Raw genomic sequence first — 13,261 nt, 5'->3', positions numbered from 1 at the left:
TAAATGGAATTGACGTGTATCTCAAAGATAGACAAGAAATTTAAAGAACAAGTGCATTGGACCCAGATATATGAAACTATGCACGAGTGTCATGGGAGTAAGGATGCTTTGCAGGAAAAGAAAGTTATGGTGAGATATAACAACATTGTTGTAAATTAGTTTTAGCTGTGTTTATTTAAAGACCAATGGAAAACCATATTGTTGCCATGAAGTCAACAGGACCCAAACTTGATTCCAGAGAATTCTTACTTTTAGATCAGGGACACTAACAGAGGCACCAAAATCAAAATTGTGGGAACTAAATTCTGCTTAGTTTGACTCCAACTAATAATAAAGAATTGCCAATAATTTATCCAATGATGAATTAATTTAAAAGGTCTATCTGTATTCCTGAATGCTCTGCACTTTGGGCTAGAACTAGAGATCCAGTGAAGGCCCTAACTGCATTACAACAGATTTGTATCCTTCTTTAACAGCTATAAAGGAGGTAATTACTGTTCCATGAAAAGAAAAAGAAAAACAAGCAGTACAGGGTGAAGAGGAGGGAGGTCATATTAACAGCCTTCTGACAACAATGTGCTTCAACTGACTCAAACATTCTCTCCCTCACACAAACACATAAGCATACAGACCCAAATGTTGTGTGCTTCACTTTGTTTGAAATATAGCCTAGCATTTATCTTGGCTACATTAACAAGATCTGTTTTACCAATACATTTATATTTATGATGACTAAGGGCAGATTATAGCTGTTAAAGTTGGTCCTCCTGACATGAAAACACGACTTTGTCATTAATACATTCTGTAGTATAAACTGTGATGTCAGGTCAGTGGAAAGGGTGAAAACTTTCCTAAAGTATGTGCACACCACTTTTTTTTTCCAAGCAATTGAGCACTAATGGAATAACAAAAGGTCATAATAACAAACCATTACAGCTTTGGTCTTGGCAACCGGGCCCACAGAAGAATCTGCAAGAAACAGCCATCATTTCTCCAGTGTTATGGCATAAGGATGACAGAAATAGTACACAGATGTGAGTACAGCATGGCGGTAGCTATGTGAGAGCTAAACGATCAATTAGTCTATTGTTTACCAAAAGCTTTCTTAAGTGATGCTAACCAGAGCTCAAAGCAAGAAAGAAGATCCCAGAGACTGTCATAGGAAGCTCTCAGAGCATGTGCTCAGAGGCTAATATGACAGTTTTATTCAATCTAACATTTCAAATGAGCCATCAGTGCAAGACGCAAGAAAGGATGGGATTGAACGATCCTCCAATTTTCTTATCCCGTCTCACAATTGAGTGCATGCAACATCTCAAGTTAAGGAAAGGAAAGGCAACTTCACATATAGTTATTAGACTCGACATTTTGCAGCTAGACCTTAAATGATGCTACAAAATGTTTTTCCTATCTTACAGTTTTCAAACATTTAGTTGCCATTTGATAGGAGTTGGCTGACTTTGGAGGGCCATGAGGTGCACTTCACAGTTTAGGAGGCTAAGGGCTGCAAAACAGTTGGAACCGTGGTGGGAAATGCATGGCTTTCTTTTTAAAAAAAAATAAATGTGTTTTTACATTTTTTAAATAATGAGGTGCTTATTTGAGGATTTAAGCTACAGTTCTCATGTTTCCCAATTCAAAATGATAGGAAAATATGCAGTGGTGGGATTCAGCCAGTTCGCATCACTTCAGCAGAACCGGTAGCCAACTTTTTGTTGCCCAGGCCCAGAATGGACTTCCGGAAGCGGCATCCACACAGGTTGTTCATATATTTGAATCCCACCACTGAAAATATGCTTAATATTTAACTATTATGACTGGAAGGGGAACTGTGAGTATCATGTAATACAACAGCAATAGCACTTAGACTTATATACCGCTTCACAGTGCTTTACAGCCCTCTCTAAGCAGTTCACAGAGTCAGCATATTGCCCCCAACAGTCTGGGTCCTCATTTTACTGACCTCAGTAGGATGGAAGGCTGAGTCAACCTTGAGCCCGGTGGGACTCAAACTGCCAAACTGCTGGCAGCCAGCAGAAGTAGCTTGCAGTACTGCATTCTAACCACTGTGCGATCAGGACTAATGCAGGTTGCCTAGTACAGGGCTTTTCAACCAGTGGTACGGGTACCACCTGTGGTATATTGGCACCTGGCAGGTGGTACACGACCATCCTAGAAAAGTAGCGGGGGAGGGGAATGAGCTGAACCGGTGGCAGCACCGCACAAGCCTGAGCGAGAGATGGCTGGAGCTGCAGGGCTGTCAGGGCTCAGCAGAAGCACCAGGATCAGCACCAGGCTCCAGCTGGAGCTCAGCGCTGATCCTGGTGCTTCTGCTGAGCCCTGAAGAAGTACCAATCAGCTGGAAAGCAGCACTCATTCTGACACTTCTGCTGATCCCAGAAGAAGCGCCAATCAGCTGGAATGTTGCAGCATCTCCAGGGTCTTGTGATTTACATTCAGATGCTTGGCAACTGATTCATATTTATGAAGGTCACAGTGTCCCAGGGTCATGTGAAGTGACCAAAACCTGCTGCAATCACCCAGCAGATGGGAATAAAAACCAAACACCCCCCACCCCACCCCCGCTGCCAATCCTCAACAGAAATGTTCACAACAATGAAAACCTCGGACAGAAGGAAGAGCGCCACCGGGTGGGCAGGCAGCTGTGTTGCTCGGCTGTGGCTTGGGGGGCACTTTTTCAGTGCCATTGTAACTTCGAACAGTCACTAAGCGAACTGTTATAAGTCGAGGACTACCTGTATTTTATCAAGTTTTTGACACCTTGCTAGGCAACTGGTGGTACTCGGATGTTGCCATATCCTAAAAGTGGTACAATGGCTGAAAAGGTTGAAAAGCCCTGGCCTAGTACTTCACTAAGATACATATTGGGGGTGCAGCTGTTTCATCTCTTTTGCTTGTGAATCTCTCTTGTCCTTCTCACTTCTGAGGACTTAGCAACATAGATTCCAGCAGCAACATGGACTTCAAGGAAATGCTACACTTAGAGCACAATCTGATGTCATTCTGAGGTTTCTTTTATATTGTGTTTCAGAAATAATGTGAAATTTACTTCTGGGAAGGCGGTTCTTACTCCTAGAAGAAGGAGTATTCATACTGGACCTCATGTTCTAATGGATAAACTACATTTCCTCAGTGATACTGATTTCAGAATATAATCTGTTTAAATATATTCATATATAAACATAAGCTATCAAAATATACAGTGTATTTCTGAATGGATCAAGAAATGACTTCTAGCCTTTGACACAGTAAATTAGTTAGTCCTACAGGAATTTTGTAGCCTTTTCCAATTACTTTCAGCTGTCTTGAAAATCAACTTTGCATTTTCATATTGTACTAAGAAATTAGTACTAAGAAATTAACTTGCAAAAATTAAAGCAAAGAAGCCAAATCATGTTCTGAAATAATTTATACAGAATCTATATGTTAACATTTCTCCAATCAACCGAGCACTTTACAATACTGTAAATTCACATGACTCTTTCATGCACACTTTAAAAAAATAATCATCCCCAGCTAAATATTCTGCCCTCTCTATTGTAATATTCTAATACTTTATGCACAGGGTTTTAGATTTTTAAACATTCTAATCTTATCAACTCCAAAAAGTTTTTAAAAAATGGAGACTATTTTGTAAATGTACTTCAGAAACAGATCATACATGCCACAATTGCAGTGAACAAAGGGTGCTTATTATTGAAAATATTAGAAAAAAAACTAAGATATCTACATATATAAACATATGAAAACACTTATGCATTCATACAGACAGATGCATACTGCTATTCTTCCCAAAGGATTATAAATCAGGAATGATAAACATTTATTTTTGAATACTTATTTCAAATTTTGGCAACTCCAGTTAAAAAGATTGGGTCTGGAACGATATACAGTATGTGTGAGAAATAGTATCAGACAACATAAACTTAAGGACTGGGTTCTTCCCAACACTCAACAATAATATAGTTATATGTGTTAAGTGATCCCAATCATTATGGCTTGACAAATGTGGCTTGTGGCCTAGTAAATGAACCCAACTGTAGTTCATTCAATAATCCATAGTTAAGCAAGCTATGGCTTAACAAATATGAACCACATCATAATCTCAACCAGCTCAATATTGCTTTAGATATCAAAGGAAAATAATTTGAGTTTCACAGATTTCAATTTAGTTCTACATTGGTCCAAACAGATTAGACCTAGTAAATATAATTGAGACTAAGAAACTTACAGACATACAAGGAGAAAGCAGTGTGTTGATTCTAATATTTCATCTAATCTGTTTATCCATAGTTTGTTTAAGTACAGTTTTAGGGTTTCCTGCCTGAGCAGGGGGTTGGACTAGATGACCTCCAAGGTCCCTTCCAACTTTATTATTATTATTATTATTATTATTATTATTATTATTATTATTATTATTATTATTATTATTATATCTGCCTGCATTTACAAATATACTAAGCCATATACTAAGGTTTATACTGTACATCACAATGGCTAGATTCATACAACATGCTAAGCTAAAATCAAACTCGTCTCATTTGACTCTCCTGGGTGGCTAGAATTAGAGCAGAAAGCATTAAAAATGCTCTTAAATTATCTTGGCTACACTTAAAATTTATTTTCGTGACAGCAGCACTGTTGTCAAATAAGTGATGAGGTTGTAGGGGTAGGAATATTTTTTGCTATTTGGACATCTTGAGATAGAGTGGTAGAAGAATTATTTTCTTTTGACCATTTACCCAGCTGAGATTTAGTATCCTGTCGTGCTAAACTCTTCCCACCCAGGCATGGAAAGCACTCTGCCAGAAGAGCTATTGGGATGATTATGGAAGACCTTTGTCCACTCAAATTTATGGTGCCCCCCCTGAAAAGTTTATACTTAGTTATATTTATTATGGCTTAAAGGCTCTGTAAAAACCTGGACATTGACTCTGTTCTGCTAAGATCCCCAGACTTTATTACACAAAATGAGGATGAATGCTCTGATGTTAGAGAACAGATGACAGGAAGGGAGCTTGCGAGATCCTCTGTGTTATCATCAGACTTGTCAAGCAACCAAAGAGTTATTAGTAGCTTAACAGGATTTTAAAACTGTTGATTAAGTAAGTAATAAAACTAAATAGATCTGTATATTACCAAAACTCTGATACCACTACCTTCTTGAGTTGGTGAAAAGAAGAGTAAATTAACTTGCAGTGGAATAAACAAAGCTACCACTTGCTGTTACAACTATTATATTGAATATATTCTTTTACATTGCTTATTAGAGAAATCCACCAGAAGAAACATGGATCTTAAAACATACGCAAATGTTTACAGAATTTATTGATAAGACATGCTGATTCTTAAGCCCTACTGTAGAGAAATATGGAAATGTAGTGAATTAATGCATACTTATTAATACATAGTTATTTTTAATCAGAGATGGAACATGTTTACTTTCCTGTTATTATGCTGAAAAGGGCTATTGATATTCCACTCAGCTAAGAATGCTGTTCATCACTTGGCAATGTTGTAAGAAATAAATGTAAATCCAGCAAAAGCCATATCGAGCATAACAGCAGCCCTTGAACTTTACTGTGAGACAAACCTACAAACCTTGAACTTTACTGTGAGACAAAGCTTGGATATCCATAATCTGAGCAAGAATTTGCTTAGATTACAAGCAAACATTTTGTTGTTGTTGTTGATATGGTCCTTCAAGTTAATCCTGATGCCTGGATTATTACAGGAACAAGTCCATGTTGTTTTCTTGCCAATCTTTTTCTGAAAATTGCCACTGCTTTCCCAGGGTGAAAGAATGAGCAATTGACTCAAAGTCACCCAGTTCATGCTTAAAACAGGATTAAAACTCATGGACTCCTGACTTCTAATCCAGCACCTTTCAACCATCACAGGTAGTCCTCCCTTAGCAACCACAGTTGGCACTGGCAACTTCATCATTAGGTACAAAGCTTGCTAAGCATAAAATCGTATGACCACAATGGACTTATGTCACTTCATTCAATCATTTAGCAAGTCACTGTGATTAAGCAAGACATCACATGACCACAACTTGCAATTTGACTTCGACATTCTGCATTAACTCTGCGTAAGCCAGTTGGGAAGCATGAAAATGATGATCACATGACCATGGGATGCGGCAATCATCATAAATGAGAAGATTGGTCACAAAGCTGGGGGGGGGGAAATCCTTTGTTATAACTTTGAATGGTGCTAAACAAGGCAATTGGTAAACTAGGACTATCTATGCACCAAATTAGCTCTTCTAAAAAAGATGGACAGATGGCAAAACAATCCCAGTGATCCCTAGATAGCAACAAAGTATTACAGCAGAGGTCCCCAACCTTTTGAGCACCAGGGACTGGTTCCATGGAGAGAGGTTTTTCTGCGGACTGGAGGGGGTGTGGTTACATGTACTGCCTGCATCCTGCAGATGGGGCTTTGCTTGTTTGCGTGGACCGGTTTCTGGCATGCCGCAGCCTGGTGCCAGTCCATGGACCAGGGGTTGGGGACCCCTGTATTACAGTATAGCTTTCTATATCTCTTTATTGCCATCTAGTGATTGTCCAATATGCCTGTGCTTTCTAATACTTTTGATTCCATCCCATAACATGTCAATTAACCTCACCCCCAGATAACGCATCTCCAAACACTCAGATGTTTCATACCTTGAAGACATACTAGTGTGTTGCTGCCAGCTTAACATAAGAAAGGCATACTTTAAAGCTTATATCCCTCCCTTCTAGTAGCTTCCCAGTTTTGACACAACAAATTCTCTCCCAACCTTCTTTATTTGGATTCAGTTTCTTGAGTTTTTTTCAGATCTGCCCACAACACCTATGCCCAATTTTCAAAATTAGCTTCTCTTACAAGTTCTAAAAGATAGAGAAGATAGCAAGGCCCCACTTTTTAGTTGGAGAACATTGGCCATATAAGTACTATTTCTTTTAACAACATTCGAAAATAACTAGATTGCTGCTATTCTATTTCAGAAAATCAAATGACATTTTTGCACTTTTCTGGTTAGACAAGAACTCTGAATTGTATGTTTATATATATTCAAGATGGACAGTATTTAATATTCATTTCTTCTGTATATGTAGGGGTGTGGGTCTATACATATGTTGTATATAGTATGCTTAAGTGTGTGTCATGTATGTGTTTCACTTTGACAGCGGGCAACTAAATTTCATTTTTGATGTGTGCCGTTGTGCCCACAGTAAAAAATGACCATAAAGGTTATCTCATCTCATCTCATCTCATCTCATCTTAATCTTAATCTTAATCTTATCTTTTTTTAAGATGCAGCACTCCTGCTTGTACTCAGTGCAAAGTTCAGAAAATAATAAGGTGTGTGTTTTTTATTTGTCAGTTTCTTTACATTTGTCAGTTTCTATCATGTTCCAGCTCTCTCTTTCAAACAAGGGACTTGTTTTCTGAGCAGCTAGTCAACTTAAGCTTGACAGGATCCAGCTAAGTTGCATAATCATGGCAAGTCTGCTTCCCTCCATTCTTAATTATTTCTGCCCTAGTTTCTTCCCATGTGATTTCTTTGCCACATTATTGACACTTGGGAGATATCCAAATGAAACATGGGAGGAAGGGCAGACCAACCAGCCTTTGCCATTCCTGCTGCAGAGCTTGGCTGACTGGTGTTTTCCCCCTTGCTGATGACATGCAGAAAAGGTATGACAACAAAGCCAGAAGAGAAAACAAATCACTTTATCTATAAGGAATAGTACACTTACAATTCAGGACAATGCAGTGACTTGCAGCAGATACAATAGAGAAAGCAAAAAGATTGGCACTGGGACAGTCAAGTTAGAGTGCCAGAATGGTTCCATAACTGACTCAAGGATGGGCAGATAACCACTGAACTGTGTACTGAGGAAAGACTCTGAGTATCTATGTAAATGAAACTATACATCAACATTATTGATTTGATAGAAAGTACAGTAAGCCGTTCAAGGTTATACAAGAACCATACAGCTTTTGCCATCTATCTGGGTTTCTTTGAATATACATCCAGTCTTCCTAGTCCTCCAGAGATAAATATCTCTACAGTTAAAATATATTAAATGGATTAAGTGAACTTTTGTAGTGCTGAATTTTACTCATTTCACCATCTACAATAGCTCCAGGTAGTTCTGCATAGGAGTCAAACCACAAATGTTAGGTAGGCCTAGATCAGAGGTCCCCAAACTCTTCGGTTCATAGACCCCTTCATGAAGTTTCAAATTATTCTTTGACCCGCAAACATTTCTTACATGAAAATAATTTAATAAATATTTCTTTAACTAATAGTACTATGAATAACAATGATGACAATGAATAGCTACACCAACCCTTGGTGGACAGTACTGACCACTTTGGAAAATCCTGTCCTAAATTAATCTAGTTATACCACAAGCACGGACAATGCAACAACTCTGGAACAAATGCCATCCTAAACTAGTATTCTGCCACTTCCAAAAAATAAGACTCCTTCCTGATTTTATCTGTATGGTATAGATACTTTCTGGGAAAACATTAGCATTCTAGCTGCCCACTTACTGTGTCCAAACCCTCAACCAAATAAGGTCCAATCTACAAAGGGTACCACTTCACTTTGCAGGCAAATTTTGTCCTGCTGTAAAGGAGTAACCAAGTTGCATAACTAAACAAAACCATGTCTAGCAATTCTCAAAGAATGCCTAGCTATTGATTAGGCACTGCAGAAACTCCAGCCACAATTGTGGAAACCCTATACTTTTAAGTAAGCATGCAAAGAACTGCAGTCTTAGTTTCTGACGCAGTGTCACATAGTGCAGGGCTTTTCAACCAGTGGTACGGGTACCATCTGTGGTACATTGGCACCTGGCAGGTGGTACACGACCATCCTAGAAAAGTGGTAGCGGGGGAGGGGAATGAGCTGAACCGGTGGCAGCAACGCACAAACCTGAGCGAGAGATGGCTGGAGCTGCAGGGCTGTCAGGGCTCAGCGGAAGCGCCAGGATCAGCGCCAGGTTCAAGCTGGAGCTCGGCGCTGATCCTGGTGCTTCTGCTGAGCCCTGAAGAAGCACCAATCAGCTGGAAAGCAGCACTGATCCTGGCACTTCTGCTGAGTCCAGAAGAAGCACCAATCAGCTGGAATGTTGCAGCATCTCCAGGGTCTTGTGATTTACATTCAGATGCTTGGCAACTGATTCATATTTATGACAGTCACAGTGTCCCAGGGTCATGTGAAATGACCAAAACCTGCTGCAACCACCCAGCAGACGGGGGGGGGGAAATAAAAACCAAACACCCCCCACCCCACCCCCGCTGCCAATCCTCAACAGAAATGCTCAGAACAATGAAAACCTCGGACAGGAGGAAGAGCGCCGCTGGGCGGGCAGGCCGGTGTCTGTGGCTTGGGGGGCACTTTTTTCAGTGCCAATGTAACTTCGAACAAGTCACTAAGCGAACTGTTGTAAGTCGAGGACTACCTGTACTTCATCACTTTTTTCCTTTTTTTTGTTTGATCATCAAGTTTTTGACACCTTGCTAGGTGACTGGGGGTACTCGGATATTGCCATATCCTAAAAGTGGTACAATGGGTGAAAAGGTTGAAAAGCCCTGACATAGAGTTACACTATTTTTGGCACAGAACTGGTTAAAAATGTGCCAATTTACCTTTTTAGAATTTCCAATGGTTCCTTTCTATCTAGAGTCAATAGTATTTGGGTCAATGCTTGTCAACATGTACCTGAAGTTGTAGAAAAATATTCTGCAGGAAATATGATCAACCACAGGAGCATCTGGAAGAGGGGGTGTTTATAAAAAGTCAAGAGGACATCTTTAACACACAAAGCCCTGCATAACACATGAAAACCAGGTGTGTGGCTTTAATTGCACTTCCACAGAGGCCCCTGAACAAGTAAGGAGTGGTTATTCTCCTTTCTGGCCCAAATTTACCTGCCAGTTGCCACCTCTTATTTTAAAACCACAAATTACAATCTTGTGCCAGGCATCCTAAAAAGAGGAGGACGAGGAACAATTTAGGCAGATTTGCCTAACAATTGCTCATGATACGGACATATAGATCACCAGAAGTCTCTATACTTGCACAATAACGTAATATTTGTAAATGGTTTTCTCTCATTCGTAAAGACTGGCAACAATTAAGATATCGAGGTGTACCATGTTTCACATGGTTATGGACTACAACTCAAAAACAATTTAACAAAATGCATCAGCACCTCCCATCTTCCTTCCCAACCCGCCCCCATCCCAGTGCTCCTGTTCTTGATTATATTTCTATTAATTCACTTCTATTCCATTTCTATTAATTGAGAAAATCTCAATGTACCAACCCGATGCTTATTAACACATTTCACCACAAGGTGGCAATATTACCACTCTGTATAAATGAAATCTACCTGCATTGTCAATACGTTTCTAAAAAATGAAAAATTGAATTTTCCATAATTTAATAAGTCATAAATTAAATATGTTTCCATATCTGCATCAAAGAAAGTCAGAAGTCATTTTTTCTATTGTTCTTTTTCTGTGAAGGATAATGTTCATTTCTAAAGGCTTTTGTACTAGCTGCTGGAAATCTGCCCTAGTTCTGTGATTGCTGTATTCTCACCAGAACTGTCCTTACAGATCCATTTAGCAGGAAGTGAAGACATCTTTCTCAATTCCAGCACCAAAGGCAGCTCCCACAATTGATGCTGCAATGTTTGAGTTAGATGCATTTCATCCCTGATGATGTTTCCAGCACTGGTGGCTTTAGGGAAGCATGCAGGACCAACTCTGAGGGCCTCACATTTTGGGAGATAGCAAAATCTTGTACATTTCTTAATGGACAAAGGTTTAACAAACATGAGCCTGAGTTACCTACAGTAAAATTGCTTAGACTGTATTTACTGCATCACTTTTGAAATACAAAATATCTTTATACATGAAGCATTGCTTAAAAGTTTTATAAATGTGAAAATCCCCATGGTCATATTTTTTTATCAGTTAGTACGGTAGTTAATTTACAGGAATTAACTAGTTAATTTTTTATTTTTCTGTGTCTAGCTTTAGTTTTTTTTTAATCTTCCTGGGACAAAATATACTGTACCTTTAAAAAATGAAATCCAATAAAGCTTGATCTATATAGCACTTTTTGTAATATTCCCATATGATAGCCTTTACAGCTATAAATTTAATCATGGGCACATAGAAGTACAGTGGATATATAAAGTCTACACACACCTGTTAAAATACCAGGTTTTTGAGATTTAAAAAAAATCAGACATAAATCATTTCAGATTTATGGAAATTCCTCCAGTAAAGAATTTATTTTTCAAATTTATAGGTGCTGATAATTCTAGGTAGCTCAACATCTGTACAATTGTTTTTACAAATGGTCAGTCATTTGTAAATTTAGCAATAAGTGAGCCAAGCATGATGAAGAGGATTTTCACTTGTCTTGGCTATACAGTACAGTAAAATGCCACATACTTTCATTATATCTTTATATTTAACCTTTTCAGGAATTAAGTAAACCCAAGCATATCCCAGAAATAGGTATACATCCGTTTCATCCATGTTTCTAAAAACAGCACTGTATTCTAATATGGAAAGTTTTACTTTCATTATCACAATATTCTGCAATCAGCAAGACATGGCCTCACCCTTATTGCATTAAGAATACTGATTGAAAAAGATTCTAACTGTTATTTGTTATTCATCCAGTTTTCCCTTTATTCAAACTTGAAGCAATAAAGGGACATAACTGTATGTTTCAGCTGTGATGTTGATGTGATGATGTATATTCTCAGTCATGACAGTGATGAATTACTATCAAGCTGGTGATGACTCTTAGTGACCACATGCAACTGCCTACAATAAGTATCCAATTTACAAGGAAGAAAAAAATATCTTAAAAAATGAGTAGAGAATCCATATACAGAGAAATTACACTCCAGTGCACAGGTGCCTCCCATCAAGAGATTATCTTGTACACAGGATCCCCAACTTCAAGTATTCCCATTTCCTCAATTCCATATAGCCATCCAAAAGGAGGATTAGACTTGTAGATATGTTCTTCAGAAGGATCACACTTGCGATAACTGAAAATAAATTAAATGGAAAAACAGAATTAGAAATTATTTTGGAATAAAATAGATGCTATACATTCCAGGATATAAATGAATAGTGAACGTCAATTTTGCAGCAATGAGATAATGGATATTTATCAATAGTGATTATGATAGAACAATCATCTATTAGAATGGAATGTTTTCATGTAACCTATTCTATAGGTTTACATGAAACAATGTCACAGCCATATAATATGGAATTAAGTTAGAGACATGCACAGAGCAAGAGAGAGAGCAACCTGAAGCAGTCACTTAATTTCTCTGAGGTAAAACTGGATTTACAATTTTGCATAAATTATTAGAAATATTGAAGCTTTAACTGCTCAGCTATTTCAGAATTATAAATCTAATAGATGCAGAAGCCCTGCTTCAAAATCAGAAAGAGAAGAAGACATGGAACTAGTAAAAGGAACTGAAGAAAAAAAAAATAAGTGGTTTCAGTTAATAGAAGAAAGTATTTCAAATTATAGTAAATGGGGAATTGCTTTGAAAAAACTAATTTAATCAATTTATAAAAAACTGGATCTTGACAAATTAACTGATTTAGATGTATACCATGTGAATCTGTCTGCCTAACATTGTATGTATGAGCTATAAAAGATTTATTGGAAAGAGCTTAAAGTGCTAAGGTATTTGAAGATGTTAAAACAATAAGAATGTTCCTTATCATATATGTGGTGCTGACTTCTGTTTGTACAGTGCTGGGCTGCATTAACAGAGGGATAGAATCAAGATCACGTGAAGTATTAATACCACTTTACAATGCCTTAGTAAGGCCACACTTGGAATACTGCATCCAGTTTTGGTCACCACAATGTAAAAAAGATGTTGAGACTCTAGAAAGAGTACAGAGAAGAGCAACAAAGATGATTAGGGGACTGGAGGCTAAAGCATATAAGGAAAGGCTGCTGGAATTGGGTATGTCTAGTTTAACGAAGAGAAGGACGAGGGGGGACATGATAGCAGTGTTCCAATATCTCAGGGGCTGCCACAAAGAAGAGGGAGTCAAGCTATTTTCCAAGGCGCCTGAAGGCAGGACAAGAAGCAACGGATGGAAACTAATCAAGGAGAGAAGCAACCTAGAACTAAGGAGAAACTTCCTGACAGTTAGAACAATT

General features: G+C 38.3%; 1 protein-coding gene across 1 annotated transcript in view; it reads right to left on the bottom strand.

The window, feature by feature from the left end:
- Nucleotides 1-11,986: 11,986 nt before the first annotated feature.
- The window catches only part of LOC107302766 (mitochondrial amidoxime reducing component 2-like), an 11,141-nt gene continuing 9,866 nt past the window's right edge, over nucleotides 11,987-13,261 (bottom strand). The window contains exons 5-6 of the mRNA XM_015831917.1: nucleotides 12,721-12,734; nucleotides 11,987-12,113 (exon numbers count right to left, since the gene is read on the bottom strand). Of these exons, the coding sequence (XP_015687403.1) occupies nucleotides 11,987-12,113; nucleotides 12,721-12,734 (141 nt within the window). The remainder of the gene's footprint in view (nucleotides 12,114-12,720; nucleotides 12,735-13,261) is intronic.

This window comes from Protobothrops mucrosquamatus, unplaced genomic scaffold (assembly GCF_001527695.2).
Source record: "Protobothrops mucrosquamatus isolate PMUCROS unplaced genomic scaffold, P.Mucros_1.0 scaffold_289, whole genome shotgun sequence".
Classification (NCBI taxonomy): Eukaryota; Metazoa; Chordata; class Lepidosauria; order Squamata; family Viperidae; genus Protobothrops; species Protobothrops mucrosquamatus.
Note: the sequence above shows the minus strand (reverse complement) of the source record. Positions and strands in the feature narration are given on the sequence as shown.